The sequence below is a fragment of the Podarcis liolepis genome (genome assembly GCF_965112155.1).
Source record: "Podarcis liolepis genome assembly, chromosome: 10".
Taxonomy (NCBI): domain Eukaryota; kingdom Metazoa; phylum Chordata; class Lepidosauria; order Squamata; family Lacertidae; genus Podarcis; species Podarcis liolepis.
The window spans coordinates 6854757-6870303 of NC_139562.1; the positions used below are offsets into that span (position 1 = coordinate 6854757).

The 15547-nt window shown below is 45.8% G+C and overlaps 1 protein-coding gene across 1 annotated transcript in view; it reads right to left on the bottom strand.

Annotated features, from left to right (window-relative positions):
* The window catches only part of LOC310686780 (uncharacterized protein), a 224207-nt gene that overhangs the window by 132981 nt on the left and 75679 nt on the right, over positions 1–15547 (bottom strand). The window contains exons 29-36 of the mRNA XM_083460827.1: positions 12840–12908; positions 11428–11523; positions 10760–10786; positions 9923–9976; positions 7165–7236; positions 5147–5206; positions 4401–4436; positions 2736–2780 (exon numbers count right to left, since the gene is read on the bottom strand). Of these exons, the coding sequence (XP_083316953.1) occupies positions 2736–2780; positions 4401–4436; positions 5147–5206; positions 7165–7236; positions 9923–9976; positions 10760–10786; positions 11428–11523; positions 12840–12908 (459 nt within the window). The remainder of the gene's footprint in view (positions 1–2735; positions 2781–4400; positions 4437–5146; positions 5207–7164; positions 7237–9922; positions 9977–10759; positions 10787–11427; positions 11524–12839; positions 12909–15547) is intronic.

Sequence of the window (15547 nt, forward strand, 5' to 3'; positions counted from 1 at the left end):
GAAGAAGACAAAAATCTTAACAAAGAATTTGGCCACGGAGGACAAAACTCAATTGGAACAAAGAACCGGTATAAAAATTGTGAATAAGGTAAAATATCTGGGAATTTGGTTGTCTCCAAAAAATATAAATTTGGTAGAAGATAATTATGATAAGATTTGGCAGGAAATAAAAAAAGATCTGGACATCTGGCAGAGGCTGAAGCTCTCATGGACGGGGAGGATAGCGGCGATTAAAATGTGCATCCTCCCAAGATTATTATTTCTGTTCCAAAATATCCCGATAATTAAAGGCACCACCCGTTTTAGGAATTGGCAAAGAATTATGACTAAGTTCATCTGGCAGGGGAAGAGAGCTAGGATAAGGCTTAAATACCTGACAGATGCAAGAGAGAGGGGCGGATTCGCGGTACCGAATATAAGGTTATACTATGAGGCAGCTTGTTTAAGCTGGTTAAAGGAATGGGCTACCCTTAGGAACACTGACCTATTGGACTTGGAGGGTTTTGATATTAGGTTCGGGTGGCACGCTTATCTGTGGCAGGGGAAAGGTGAGATTCATAGAGGGTTTTCTAATCACATAATCAGAGGTTCACTATTGGAGGTGTGGAATAGATATAAAAAACTGATTGAAGAAAGGACCCCTTGGTGGCTCTCCCCAGTGGATATTGTTAAAATAAAAAAACCGAACATGATGGGAGAAAGATGGACCTATGAGGACCTCCTAACTAAGACAGAAGAAGGTTGGAAGGTGAAATCTTATGACGAGTTGAAAGATAAGATAAAAGAATGGTTCCACTTCCACCAGATTAATGCACTATGGAGTGAGCACAAGAAACAGGGGATGAGTGATAAAAAATCAAGATTCCAGATAGAAATCCTAGAGAGTAATGATAAACACCTTTCTAAATTATATAAACAACTATTAGAGTGGGATACTAGAGAGGATATGGTGAAGGGCGCGATGGTGAAGTGGGACAGAGATCTTGGATATAATATTGATTATAATAAATGGCAGACACTCTGGAGGAAGGGGATAAAATTTACAGCGTGCGCAACCCTCCGAGAAAACTTAGAGAAAATGATATACCGCTGGTATCTGACCCCAGTAAAGTTAGGCAAGATGTATAAAACTGTTGATAATAGCTGTTGGAGATGCAAAGAGAAGGTTGGGACCTTTTTCCACATTTGGTGGACCTGTGAGGCAGTGAAGGAATTCTGGGGAAAGATCTATGATGAATTGAAAAAAAATTTAAAATATAATTTCCCCAAGATACCTGAGTTGTTTCTTTTAGGTATGATTGGCGAGGAAATAAAAAAACCAGATCAAATCTTTTTCCAATATGCGACTGCTGCGGCGAGAATTCTAATTGCACAAAACTGGAAATCCCCTGATATGCCTACGGTTGGAGAGTGGCAAGTGAAATTATATCAATACATAGAATTAGCGAGATTAACACAGAAATTAAGGCAAAATAACTCTACGAAACTTAAAGATGAATGGAAGAAATTTTTAATTCATGTTGAGAACAATGTGGGTATTAGTAACATCGCAGCAGAAGATGATTGACACCTTCGATGTTAAGTGCTATTGTAGGTTTTACTGCAAATATTTTTTTTTTACGACTGTGTAATCCTGGATCAAGTTGAACGGAAGTCTGTCTCTTGTTTTGTTCTTTTCTGTTTTTCTTTTCTTTTTTTTTCTTTTCTTTCTTTTTTGTTTTCCTTTTTTTTCTTTCTTTCTTCTTTTGCGGATTCTCAATTTTGTAATTTCGTGTTTTTTGCTTATTCTTTTTTTTCCCCTTTTTGTATACCTTTTAATGACATGCATATGTCCTCTTGGAGTTTGATATGTAATGTGAATCTTTTTTCTAATAAAGCTAATTAAAAAATAAATAAAATAAAATAAAAATAAAGCCTTAAATGGCCTCGGTCCAGTATACCTGAAGGAGCGTCTCCACCTCCATCATTCTACCCGGACACTGAGGTCCAGCGCCGAGGGCCTTCTGGCAGTTCCCTCACTGCGAGAAGCCAAGTTACAGGGAACCAGGCAGAGGGCCTTCTCGGGAGTGGCACCCGCCCTGTGGAACACCCTCCCATCAGATGTCAAAGAGAACAACAACTACCAGACTTTTAGAAGACATCTGAAGGCAGCCCTCTTTAGGGAAGCTTTTAATGTTTAATAGATTATTGTATTTTAACATTCTGTTGGAAGCCGCCCAGAGTGACTGGGGAAACCCAGCCAGATGGGTGGGGTATAAATATTTTATTATTGTTGTTGTTGTTGTTGTTGTTGTTGTTTGACAGTAGAACGGACTCCCTTGGAAGATGGCGGACTCTCCTTCATTGGAGGTTTTCAACCAGAGGTTAGATGGCCACTTGCTTGGAATTCTTTAGCTGTGATTCCTGCACTGCAGGGGGTTGGACTAGATGACCCATGGGGTCCCTTCCATCTAAATATTCTAACCAAGCCTTATCCCTGAAATATGAGTTTGGAGGGGAAGTAGTTATTGTATGGAAGAGCAATCAGTCATGCTGATGAGCAATCAATCAGTCATGCAGGATGAGCAATCAATCAATCATACCATCACCAGTGGTGCAGCCCAGACACAACCCAGAATGTTGTAATCCAAAATATCTGAAACACACCAAGCTGGCAAAGGCTGCCTTGCCTTCAGCCTTTTGTTCACTTTTCCCGTTCCAGAACACCAGCCACATTGTTACCCTGGCATTCCTACCCTCAAGCCTGTTGGTCCTTCTGCACCTGGCATGCCTTGTTCACCCTAAGGAGAGAAAAAGGAAGATATTATCCTCCAGCAAGTCATTTCTCATTGCAGAGGTCTGAACTAAATAGGGTAATATGAGGTGGGTTCACACCCCTCCCCCTAGTTATTTGGAATAAAATAAAATAAAAATATTTGAAATTATTTCTTAAAGCATTCAGCCCTCCTCATATGCACCAGAGAAAGAGAGAAGGTGAGAATTAATTAGGAATATACGATTACAGAAATGTACGTAGTGTGGAGAAGGTTAATAGACTTTAAGTTAAATCAGATCAAAAGGCAATTCACACAAAACCTGATTGCTGTTTGTTCCAATTCAGCACTAGAGATGGGGAAGGGGGAAATGGGGGGGGCAAATGGAGCTGTGGATTAACCTTTAAATTGACTCACATAGTGTCCATACCAGGGGTCTGCAACCCGCGGCTCCGGAGCCGCATGTGGCTCTTTTATACCTTTGCCGCAGCACCGGGGTGGATACTAGCAAGGGGAGGAGGCGCATTGTGCGCCCCAACACTCCCCACTGTGGCAGGCGCTGTACTGGCTGTGACGTCGCATGGGGGCGGTTCGTGCGTTAGTCACGCACCGCCCTGACGTCACCTTCCCACCCGCCCACCCGCTACATTTTAAGGGGCATGTACGCTGGTCACTGCATTGAAAGGGGGCATGTACGTTGGTCACCGTTTTGAAGGGGAGTGAAGAACACACACACACACACACACACACACACACACACAAAGGTAACTTGTTAATTTAACATTTATTTCTATGAGGAGGAGTAATTCTGAGGGGTCAAACAAAGAAATAATAAAAAAGTGACAAAAAAAGTTATTTTTATAATGACGAGTTTTGCGGCTCCCAGGTTTTTTTTCTTCGGAAACGGGTGCAAGTGGCTCTTTTTGTCTTAAAGGTTGCAGACCCCTGGTCCATACATAATAATGGATGCTTTTGAATTCTGGTGCTGGGGGAGACTCTTGAGAGTTCCATGGACTGCAAGAAGATCAAACCTCTCCATTCTGAAGGAAATCAGCCCAGAGTGCTCACTGGAAGGACAGATCCTGAAGCTGAGGCTCCAGTACTTTGGCGGAGATCATGGACAACAGTGTCCATACAACACAGTTCAAGAAAATAAAATATTAAAATGAACAACTGCAAACTAAAAGCTCTTCACTCAGGCAGAAAAATACCCTCTCCCCAACCCACTGCCCAGAGGCAAGACTCCTGGGAAAGACTCCTGCCTGGAACCCTGGAGAGTTGCTGCCAGCCAGTGTAGTGCAATATTGAGCTGGATGGACCAGTGGTCTGACTCATTCTAAAGCAGCATCTTATGTTCAGGGCAAATCCAGCATCTTGAATTGAGCCCAGAAATGAATCGGCGCCCAGGGCATCAATTTGACCACCTGGTCCCTGTTAGCAATCTGGCCACTGAATTCTGCCCCAGCTACAGTTTCTGAACTATCTTCAAGGGCAGCGCAATGTATAGGACATTGCAGCAATCTAACCCAGAGATCAGATTATAAATGCAATTGACCAAGAGGCCCCCTTACAAAAAATGAAGCTGCTACTGCTTCCTGATCTCAGCCATATTTGGTCAGATTTGACAATGCATCATTCAAAACCCACCTTCTGCCCTTGGGATCCGGGAAGACCTGTCGCTCCCTGAAAAAGAAACAGAGACAGGAGTGTGGGAGATTTAGCAGCCCAATCCAACACTGCATATTCTTGCTACTTAGTAAGTTTAGGGGTATGCAACCATAGAGCTGTATTGCTGATAGGCAGAGACTCAGACCATAGAAATGTGATTGGTAGAGAGGGCTCTGTGTGATGTCATTTCCCCTCCTCTTTTGATCAGGAAGAATCAATAAGTATTTCCTGTTCCTTCCCTCTCTCTTCTATTGACCAGCGATGGGGAAAGACATCCCCTTAACTTGCTTCAGCTCAGACAAATGCCTGAGACTGCTTCTATTGTAAATATAAGCATTTTGCCTGCATAGTTTTTACTGCTACTGTAGCTGAGAACCAGTGCTAGACTATGAGTAAGTAAATCCTACTTTAAACTTACTTTACAGTCTCCTTGTCTGATTCTTTGTTAAGTGGGATAAGAAAAGGGGGAGCCAGATTCCTGTGTAGCTGGACCTGTTCAAAAGAAGGCTTTACAGCCTAATTTGATGTTTCAATTTGCTGCTAAGAATGGGAATTTAAACTCTGTTCAACTCACCACGGGAGGGGTAATTTTCTCCTACCTATTAGAACCCATCACACAAAGAGTTCAGCTTAAGTGTTACAAAACAGACACCTTTCATCATTCCATGAGCTGCCTTGGACCTCTTTGTTCTGAACGAGAAATTTGTTCCAGAGATGAAACCCACCTTGTCTCCTTCTGCTCCCTTTAAGCCAGGAGTCCCTGAAAGGCCAAGTCCTACCTCGCCCTGAAAAAGAAGCAGGGAAGCACATTCAGAACACTGGAAGTGTGTGGCAGTTGACTTGGTTTGCACTGAGAGACGGATCTACCTAATTTGCACTTCCTGAAACAATATGTGATACTTCTGTAAACCTTGGGCTTCCCTCAAGTCTGCTGATCCATCCCTCTTGGGCTTGGGTGCTACTCTTTGGGCTGCATAAGCAACAGCACTCACTGCATGAACTGTTAAGTATAATTGTTTAATCCAATTGTGACGGCTTATAGATTTTAGCAATAAAGATCCATTCTTTCCTAATTGTTTAATTGACATTGAAATGGAGAATGCCTGTATGTGTATTGCTAACAATGGGGATTTTCCATGGCAGCATACTAAGAGCTTCATGAGGTCTAACTGAGTTAATGATTAACTGGGAATATTCTCTGCTCTAACACGTGAGTGTTTAACCTTAGATCACATGATTAAGGTATTCAATTACAAATCACCATCTTGAAGGGAGTTTTGTTCTGTTTTGAAGAAAGTTCCGTAAGTAAGGTTTTTGACAATACTTATGGGTCTGGACAGTGTTTTATTCCAAAAGGAGTCTGTTTTTATACATCCTGTTGCTTTAAGCTATGCAATATTAACGTCTGCAATGAGAACATCAGAAACAGAGGGGGAATAGAACAGGACTCATCCTTCAGAAAGCAGTAAATCTTTGGGGAAGGATCATAGCTCAGTTGCAGAGTATCTGCTGTGCATGCAGAAGGCCCAAGCTTCAATCCTCAGCATTGCCAGGCAGGCCTGGGAGAGAGACCCCAGTCTAAAACCCTGGACAGCTGCTGCCGGTCAGTGTAGGCAGTATTGAGCTGGACAGACCAATGACCTGGCTCAGAATTTAAGTGTGATGGCCTGGGAATCTGATTCAGAGGCTGAACCGGAGGAATCCCAGCCTGCACATGAGTCCCCACCTCCAGGGCCGGCTGAGCCAGGGCAGGGCCTTGAATCTGAAGGAGCTGCACTTGTGCCGGATCCTCAAGAGCAGACACCAGATGAATCCACTCTGGCTCTGGAGGTGATCGAGGACCCACTGCCTGCAGGTTCTCCTCTCCCAGCCCTGTCAGGGGAAGGTGAGGTTGCCTCTGGGTCCAGTAACCCTCCAGCCTCTCCTGAGCTGCAGAGGCTCAGGGCAGAGAGGCGGAGGGAACTAAGTTCCTGCAGGAGGAGTGCTCGCCTCTAAGCCAGGAAAGGCGAGTCACCTGTGGGCCGGGACCGCCCTAGGCCCCAGAGGAGATAAAGGCCAGTCAGCCCAGTCCCAGGTTGCGGGAGCAACGACGTTGGAAACCTGTTTCTGCCAGCACCCAGACCTGCTTTTCCGGAGTTCCTGACCACGCCCGGCTTCTTGCTTTGGACCCCGCTTTGTCCTTGGTGGACAGTCTCCAGACCCTCGACCCAGGACCGGACTATGACCATGCCTCACGGTAACCCCCCCCCCCAGGACCAGCACAATAAGGCAACTTGCTATGCTCATAAGAACACAGGAATAGCCTGCTGGATCAGTCTGACAGCCCATCTAGTCCAGGATCCTGTTCTTGCAGCATTTCCATTTCTTGTTGGTTTTCCACCAGGCACCTGTGGAAAACCAACAATCAGGATTTGAACACAAGACCCCTCCTGTGGCATTCAGAAGCAGAGCAGAGCCATCATGGCTCGTAGCCATCAACAGGCCTCTCCATGAATTTGTCAAATCCTCTTCTCAATCCTTGCCTACTGAGGGGTTGAGTTCCATAGTTGGCACTGTGTGAAGAAAGACTCTTTTATCTCCCAACATCCAGCTCCATTGGATGTCCTGCAAATTCTAGTGTTACGACAGAGGGAGAAAAAGTGTTCCCAGCAGTTTACACCTGTGTCCAACACAGGTAGATGGATCCCAGCAGATCTTCCCAGGTAGGTCTCTCCACAGCTTTTCACACTAATAAAAGCAGTACCTTTTCACCTTTTGGTCCAGAAGCTCCAGGGCTACCATCCAGCCCTATCGGGCCAGGTAAGCCAGCTTTCCCCTGTAAATTAAAAAAACAAAACAAAATAGATTAGGAAAGACGGAAAGGTTTCCACACCTGTTGTACCTGCGCACCAGGCCAAACTCAGAAGCAAACGATTGTCTCTTCCCACCTTGCCAGTATTGATGGGAGTTGCAGTCCAACAATCTCAGGAGAGCACAGGCTCCCCACCTGTGGCTTGGAGCCAGGTGAGCAAGGAAAAGGTGCCAGGTGGTTTTGCTGTAGATTGGCAAGGCAGCAGAAACAAGAAATCCTGCCCTCAGGTTAGGTTGCTAGAATGCCAGATCTAGTTCAGCATCATATTTGGAACCAAAGAATTTGTTGGAAAGCTGAATATGTGCTGCTACTCACACAGAGTCAATTAGGGTTTGGCAGACAGCCAAAGCAATGTGAAGGAGTAAGTCTGCCTGGTGATGCAGAGGCATGGAGACAGCTCTATGATTGGTCAAGCTCTCTCATGGGAATAATGATTAATGGCCTACTAATTGGAATGTGTTAGTGAGTGGTTCAGTGTTGAGTGTAGGAGTTGAGAGTTGTGTAAGGGAGAGCTAGTCAAAGATCCGTGTGCTGTTCTGTTCCTATAAATAGTCCACTGTATATAATAAACACCTAACTACAAGTTCCTGGTTCCTGCTTTGTCCATCCTGTCTGCAGCCAAGTTGCCAATTGCTTTCATGAACTCTGCGTTTATTCTGCATTTACTCGGCTAAGGTCCTGCAACTAGTCAGAAAGTTGCAAAACACCAATAGGTTTTGCCAATAGAATTGGAGAGCTGGAAGGGAGACTAGGGGTATCTAGGGTCAAGTCCCTGCAGAGCTTGCTTGCTTTTCTTTTTTTAATAAAATTTTTATTTGATTTTTTGTTCATACACCGAGAAGGAAGAAGAAGAAACAAAAATACAAATGAAAATGAACACAATATTATTTACCAAACAATAAAGCAAAAATTGGTCTTTGAACAACAGACCCGACCTTCCGTCTATTCCTTACTTCAATTATATATTGCTTGTTGCCAATATACACTTTTATCCTAATTTGACTAATCTTTAATTTATCTTAAATCTGATGTCTTTCTTAAAGCTACTACTGAAATTACTCGAATGCTGCGACAGAGTTTAAACTACTGTAATTATTTTCCAAATATACTTTTTTGAAAGTATATTTTGAGACAAGTTCCTGTTTTGGTTTATTCTTTATTTTTTCTGATAAACTATCTAGCTCTGCATATTCTATCAATTTTTGAATCCATTCATGAATAGATGGGATTTCATCACTTCCATTTTGCAGCAATAAGAACTCTTGCTGCGACCATAGCATATAAAAAGATACCCTTCATTTTTTTGTGGGATATCTAAATCAGTAATTCCCAGCAGATAGGCTTCTTGTTTTCTGTTAAAAGAGATCTTTAACATTTATTGTAATTCTGAATGGATGTTCTCCCAAAATACCTGGATTTTATTGCATAGCCACCACATGTGATAGAGAGTACCTGATTTGTCTCCGCATCTCCAACGATTACTTGGGACCCCTTTGTACACCTTTGAGAGTTTCCAAGGTGTTAAGTACCATCGGTGGTGCATTTTTAGAAAATTCTCTCTTAAAGCATAACAATTTGTGAATTTCCAATTATTTCCCCATAAGTTTTCCCATTCGGACCAGAGCTTTCACACAACACAAAAGCCACATCTGGGAAGCTAACAATACAGCACGTTTAATGCTTGTTTCCATGTTGTTAGAATCTGGGGGGAGGGTGTTTGCAGCCCCCTCAACCTGGAAAATTGCAGGTGACAAAATCTGGGGCATGCGGTTCTTTCTTGCTGTTTTCAGGGGGCGGGGCAGAAGCAAACATGTAAGCAAATTCTGGGCTGCATCAATAGGAGTATAGCATCTAGATCAAGGGAAGTAATAGTGCCACTGTATTCTGCTCTGGTCAGACCTCACCTGGAGTACTGTGTCCAGTTCTGGGCACCACAGTTCAAGAAGGACACTGACAAACTGGAACGTGTCCAGAGGAGGGCAACCAAAATGGTCAAAGGCCTGGAAACGATGCCTTATGAGGAACGGCTAAGGGAGCTGGGCATGTTTAGCCTGGAGAAGAGGAGGTTAAGGGGCGATATGATAGCCATGTTCAAATATATAAAAGGATGTCACATAGAGGAGGGAGAAAGGTTGTTTTCTGCTGCTCCAGAGAAGCGGACACGGAGCAATGGATCCAAACTACAAGAAAGAAGATTCCACCTAAACATTAGGAAGAACTTCCTGACAGTAAGAGCTGTTCGACAGTGGAATTTGCTGCCAAGGAGTGTGGTGGAGTCTCCTACTTTGGAGGTCTTTAAGCAGAGGCTTGACAACCATATCTCAGGAGTGCTCTGATGGTGTTTCCTGCTTGGCAGGGGGTTGGACTCGATGGCCCTTGTGGTCTCTTCCAACTCTATGATTCTATGATTCTATGAAAGAGCGAGGAAGGAGCACCATTGTTGTTTGTACCACACCAGGACCACTGGTGCGAATGAAATTTAGCACAACCTGCCAGTATAGCGGTAAAAAAACCCTGTGGTTCCAACACATGACTGGCACTGCAAGGTGAAAGAAACATCAGGAAACGGGGCAGAAGCGCTGGCATTATCATCTAGAAAACAATCGCAAAATTCCTATCGTCTGAACACACCCTGAAAGGTCACACTCACCAATTCTCCCGCTTCTCCTTTCTCTCCCTTGACGCCACTCTTCCCTCGAGGTCCCTGTGGGGAACAAAGAACCATTTTGTTGCCTCAGTCGCACGGCGGGTCTCTCACAGGATCTGAGCTGAGGGTTGCTTAAGGGTACCACAGCGCTGATTTTTGGAATCGTGACTTAAGAAGGAAAGAAGAGCCTGGGTGACAGGTCAAACTGAGGGAAACCCATCTGGTCCAGCAATCCTGTTCTCAAAGGGGTCAACCAAATGTCCCAGCGGGGAGAGCGCTGTTGTGCTCAGTTCCTGCTTGTGAATTCCCGTTTGAGCCAGTGTGGTGTAGTGATTAAGAGCGGTAGTCTCGTAATCTGGTGAACCGGGTTCGCTTCCCCGCTCCTCCACCTGCAGCTGCTGGGTGACCTTGGGCCAGTCACCCTTCTCTGAAGTCTCTCAGCCCCACTCACCTCACAGAGTGCTTGTTGTGGGGGAGGAAGGGAAAGGAGAATGTTAGCTGCTTTGAGACTCCTTAGGGGAGTGATAAAGCGGGATATCAAATCCAAACTCCTTCTGGTTGGCCACGGTGAGAACAGGATGCTGGACCTCCAAGTGGCGCAGCAATAAAACAACTGGCACATTTGCAAAGCTAAGCAGTGTCCGGTATGGTTTCAAACTGGATGGGAGACCGTGTGCTGAGATTCTTGTATTGCAGGGTCTTAGACTCAACAACCCTCAGAGTCCCTTGTGACTCTATGATTATTTGAAGGGTCCCTTTGGGCTGCTCCACCAGCCAGGCTCTACTGACGTTCTCATGACAGCATAGCTTGAACGGGTGGTAAAACAACCCGGCACTTACCCTGACCCCGGGGTCTCCTGGCTCACCCTGGAACAAAGAGAAAAGAGGTGGTTGTATTATTTATTAATAATTGAATTTATATACTGCCCTATACCCCTTGGTCTCAGGGCAGTTCACAGAATAAAATCAAGATATAAAACAGCAAAATACCTAATAAAATAAAACAACCACCCAATAGCCGCCCACAACCACCACGAAAAACATATTTTAAAAGGGCATAGGATGTAAACTGGATCAGCCAAAGGCCTGGTTAAAAAGGAACGGTTTTGCCTGGCGCCTAAAGGTGTATAATGATGGTGCCAGGCAAACTTCCCTGGGGAGAGCATTTCACAGACCGGGAGCCACTGCAGAGAAGGCCCCGTTCTTGTGTTGCCACCCTCCGAACCTCTTGAGGAGGAGGCACATGAAGGAGGGCCTCAGAAGATGATCTCAGGATCCAGGTAGGTTCATACGGAAAGAGGGGGTCCTGGAGGTATTGCGGTCCTGAGCCATTTTGTTGTTGTTTAGTCATTTCGTTGTGTCCGACTCTTCGTGACCCCCTGGACCAGAGCACGCCAGGCACTCCTGTCTTCCACTGCCCCCCGCAGTTTGGTCAGACTCCTGTTTGTGGCTTCGAGGACACTGTCCCACCATCTCACCCCTTGGCCTGCTTGCAGGCGCATACATACCTTGACTGACAATCCAGGTGGTCCCTGCGGTCCGGGGAGTCCGGGCAAACCCGGTGGTCCTGGCACTCCGGGAACTCCTGGCTGCCCCTTGTAACCCTGAAATGGTTTAACCCAAACATCTAAACAACTGTCATGGATGCAGAGGATAACAGAACCTGGGAATTGTTGGGACAACAATAGGTGATCAGAGGGAGAAGGGGGAGCAGACTGGGAGGAGGAGGTGTTGGAAACTGAAGAGGCAACAGGGTTTAGGAAGCGGGCAGAGACTGTGGCAGAGAGCAGTTCAGGCTCCAAGGCAGAAGTGGAGGCTGGGGGGCCAAGGGGGGCCAAGAGGGAGGCAGGCTGCTGAAAAAGCCCAGGAGGTCTTCCCCTCCTGCTGCAACCAGTTCCCTTCCTCCCTGGTCTCCCAGCATCAGGAGAGGTATGAAGAGGGCAAGGCAGAGACAGACAAGGCGGCGAAGTCTCAGATTGCTTGGGAAGGACCCAGGAGAGGAGGAGACTTAGGCAACTGTGGGAAGGCCTCACTGGGGCAAGATCTATTGGGAGGAATTCCTGTGCTAACTGGACGCCTGGCCTCCTGAGCAGTTTGTTCCTTTGAATAAAGAGTTCACGGATCCTGCGTGAGTTATTTCTGACCTGCTCTTGGCAACCACCCAACAGCAACACAGCCTCCGTTGCACTACAAGGCTCCCCATCACTACCTATGTTGCTCGCGACAGCCTCTTCTCATTGTTACGATATAGAAGCAATGCGGCCGCGAGCAGCTGCTAGCATGAAAGCAAAACATAATGGGAATGTTGGGACTGTTCCGTGGGAACAGAGGGACAGTCTAATCACAGTGCTGAGCACCGGATTTAGCTCAGAGTGTAATTTGAACTGTACAGGAAGTACAGGAGGTGGAGTTTGTCTCTCTGCTGTTGGAGTTTGAAGAGAGCAGACGTGTTTCTCTGTAATGCTGCAAAGACAGAAATAAAGGCATGTAAATACATTTCTGTCTATCTCTTTCCCCTGCCTGGGGGCAGGGAAGAGTGGTGTGTTCTTCTCACGCTTGAGGAGGATCGCTGATCGTGACCTAGCCTGGATCCTGCTCAGGAATGCAGACAGGGAGGTCAACCAGGAGATCAAGCCGGGTGCCTGGAGAGTGGCCAGTTTCTCCTGAGAGGCAAGATTTCCTGACACTCATCCCATACACGAGGCATCTGACACACCAGCAAGGGATGGAAGCAATAAACTCTCCTAGGGCTCAGAGTCAGAGGGAGGAGAAGGGAGGAGAGAGAGGAGTTCAGTAAACTGTGTTGAATTCAGAGTCTGGGCAAAGCCATGTCCAACCTCTAGATGAAACAGGATGTATTGGGGAGAAGGGTCAAGTGATAGAAATATTAAGGAGGACAGAATATTTTGCTCCTACTTACAGGCGGTCCAGGTAATCCGTTTTGCCCTGGAATGACCTCCATGCCTCCTAGGACATATCCCGATTCCCCCTGCAGAAGAGGAGATGCTGTATTTACATGCTGCTAATCAGGCAGACACAGGTGGCGCTGTGGGTTAAACCACAGAGACTCTTGGGCTTGCCGATCAGAAGGTCGGCGGTTCGAATCTCCACGACGGGGTGAGCTCCCATTGCTCGGTCCCTGCTCCTGCCAACCTAGCAGTTCGAAAGCACGTCAAAGTGCAAGTAGATAAATAGGTACCACTCCGGCGGGAAGGTAAACGGCGTTTCCATGTGCTGCTCTGATTTCACCAAAAGCGGCTTAGTCATGCTGGCCACATGACCCGGAAGCTGTACACCAGCTCCCTCAGCCAATAAAGTGAGATGAGCGTCACAACCCCAGAGTCAGTCACGACTGGACCTAATGGTCAGGGGTCCCTTTACCTTTTTAATCAGGCAGATCGCAGGTCTATTTCCATGGGGAAATACTAAAGAAACCCAAGATGATGAAAAAAGGGAACAACTTTGAACTAGTTCACATTTTAAGGTGAACCGACCCATGACTCAGCTATACAGCTGCAAATACAGTGGCACCTTAGTTCTCAAACTCAATCTGTTCTGAAAGTCCGTTTGGCTTCCAAAACGTTCGATTGGCCGATTGGCCCCGGAAACAATGCTGATAGCCAAAACGAATGTCTGGCTTCCGGAAAACATTCGCAAACCGGAACACTCACTTCTGGGTTTGCAGCGCTTGTTCATCAACCAAGCCGTTCAGCAACCAAGTAACCACTGTATAACGTTTTAAGTGAATTATACAGATGGGACACTAGAGGGTGATGGTGAGCTTATGGGAAATTCAATATATATTTTTAAACGTTTTTTAAAAATAAAAAATGCATTTTCACAGAGTATTGTATATATGCCTAGATTCAGCCCTGATCTGCATTTTCTGAAATGAGACGAGAACTTGCGCCTTAGGGAAGTCACCTCGGTGCTGCTAACGCAGCGGTTTTGCATCACCCCTGGAGGTACGCCCCATCGTCTCTCAAGACAGTTGGATATCAACAACTACTACAGAAAGGCTTGTTCCTGGCCACAGTGATCCGTGCGACAGTCACCTCCAGGCTTGACTACTGTAATTTGCTCTACATGGGTCTGCCCTTGAAACTGTCCCACAAACTCCAGCGGGTGCAGAATGCTGCAGCGAGGCTCCTCACGGGGTCCCTGCCATGGGAGCATATTCACCCAGTGCTTTACCAGTTGCACTGGCTCCCGGTGGAGTATAGGGTCAGGTTCAAGGTGCTGGTCTTGACCTTTAAAGCCCTTTGTGGCTTAGGGCCCTCGCATCTACAGGACCGCCTCTCCTGGTCTGCCCCGCAGAGGACCTTAAGGTCCATGAACAACCATAGTTTAGACGTCCCAGGCCCTAAGGAAGTCAGACTATCCTCCACCAGGGCCAGGGCCTTTTCAGTGATGGCTCCGACCTGGTGGAATGCTCTGTCTCATGAGACCAGGGCCCTGCAGGATTTAACATCCTTCTGCAGGGCCTGTAAGACAGAGCTATTCCGCCTGGCCTTAATTTGAATTCAGCCTGATCTTTTATTTCCCTTCCCTTCTCTTCCCTCCCCCTCCCCTTTTACCAAGAGCACCAGCTATGAGACCCCACAGCTAATTCTCCCCTGGCCTCCTCGCTGGCCCAAGTAGGACCAATTCAGCCAGCTAGCCCTGGGGATTATCTAATTGATTTTTGAATTTTATTGTTATTCATGTTTTTATACTGTATTTTATGCTGCTTTTATAATTAAATGTTTTAAAGTGTTTTAAATTTGTTGTTAGCTGCCCTGAGCCCGGTTTTTGAACCGGGAAGGGCGGGGTATAAATTATTATTATTATTATTATTATTATTATTATTATTATTATTATTATTCCCCACCCTTTGGTCCTACACTTGGAGATGGTACATGGAGAAGGGCCTGAGATGATGATCTTAAGGTCCAGGCAGGTTCGTGCGGAGAAAGATGGTTTGCACAGTCACACGCACATCAATTGTGTCATCAGGATTTAAAAGGCATACAGGAGAAGCTGTTTGACAGATAGCTAAAAGAAGGGGGAAAACTGGAATTCCACTTTTTTTTTTTTTTGCAACTTAAAAATAACAACGATAGACAAAGTATCTAAAAGTAAAAGAAACTTTGGGGCTGGATTTGTAATTTGCAACAGAAGTTTTCCCTCTGGGGGGGATAGTGAAACTGTAACTAGGGAATTTCCAGCCGCTACAGTATAACCCGTGGGAATTGAGTAGTGACCTTGAAGGACAATGTGCTCAGAAATGTTGTTGTCCGCTTTTCTCAAAACAAATGCTTTACTGGAAGAAATTCATGAGGGAATGAATTTGATGACTGATTTGGTTGGAAATCTTAAGCAGAATGTGGGAAATCTTGGACAGGCAGTAGAAAAAAGTATGGAGTTTACCCAGGAATTATACCAGGACTGTGCCTTGCCAGAACAGAGGAAAGAAGAAGATTCTGCTGAACTTTGGGAGTCAGAAATGGAGCCACAGATGGAGGTTGTGGCCCTGCAGGAATATGAACCTTTGGAATTGGCAATTGACTTTCGTAAAAATCAGACTCGGAAAGATGAAGTTTCGATTGGACTGGAAATGGGGGGTTGGATTGACCCCGCTGAACAGGG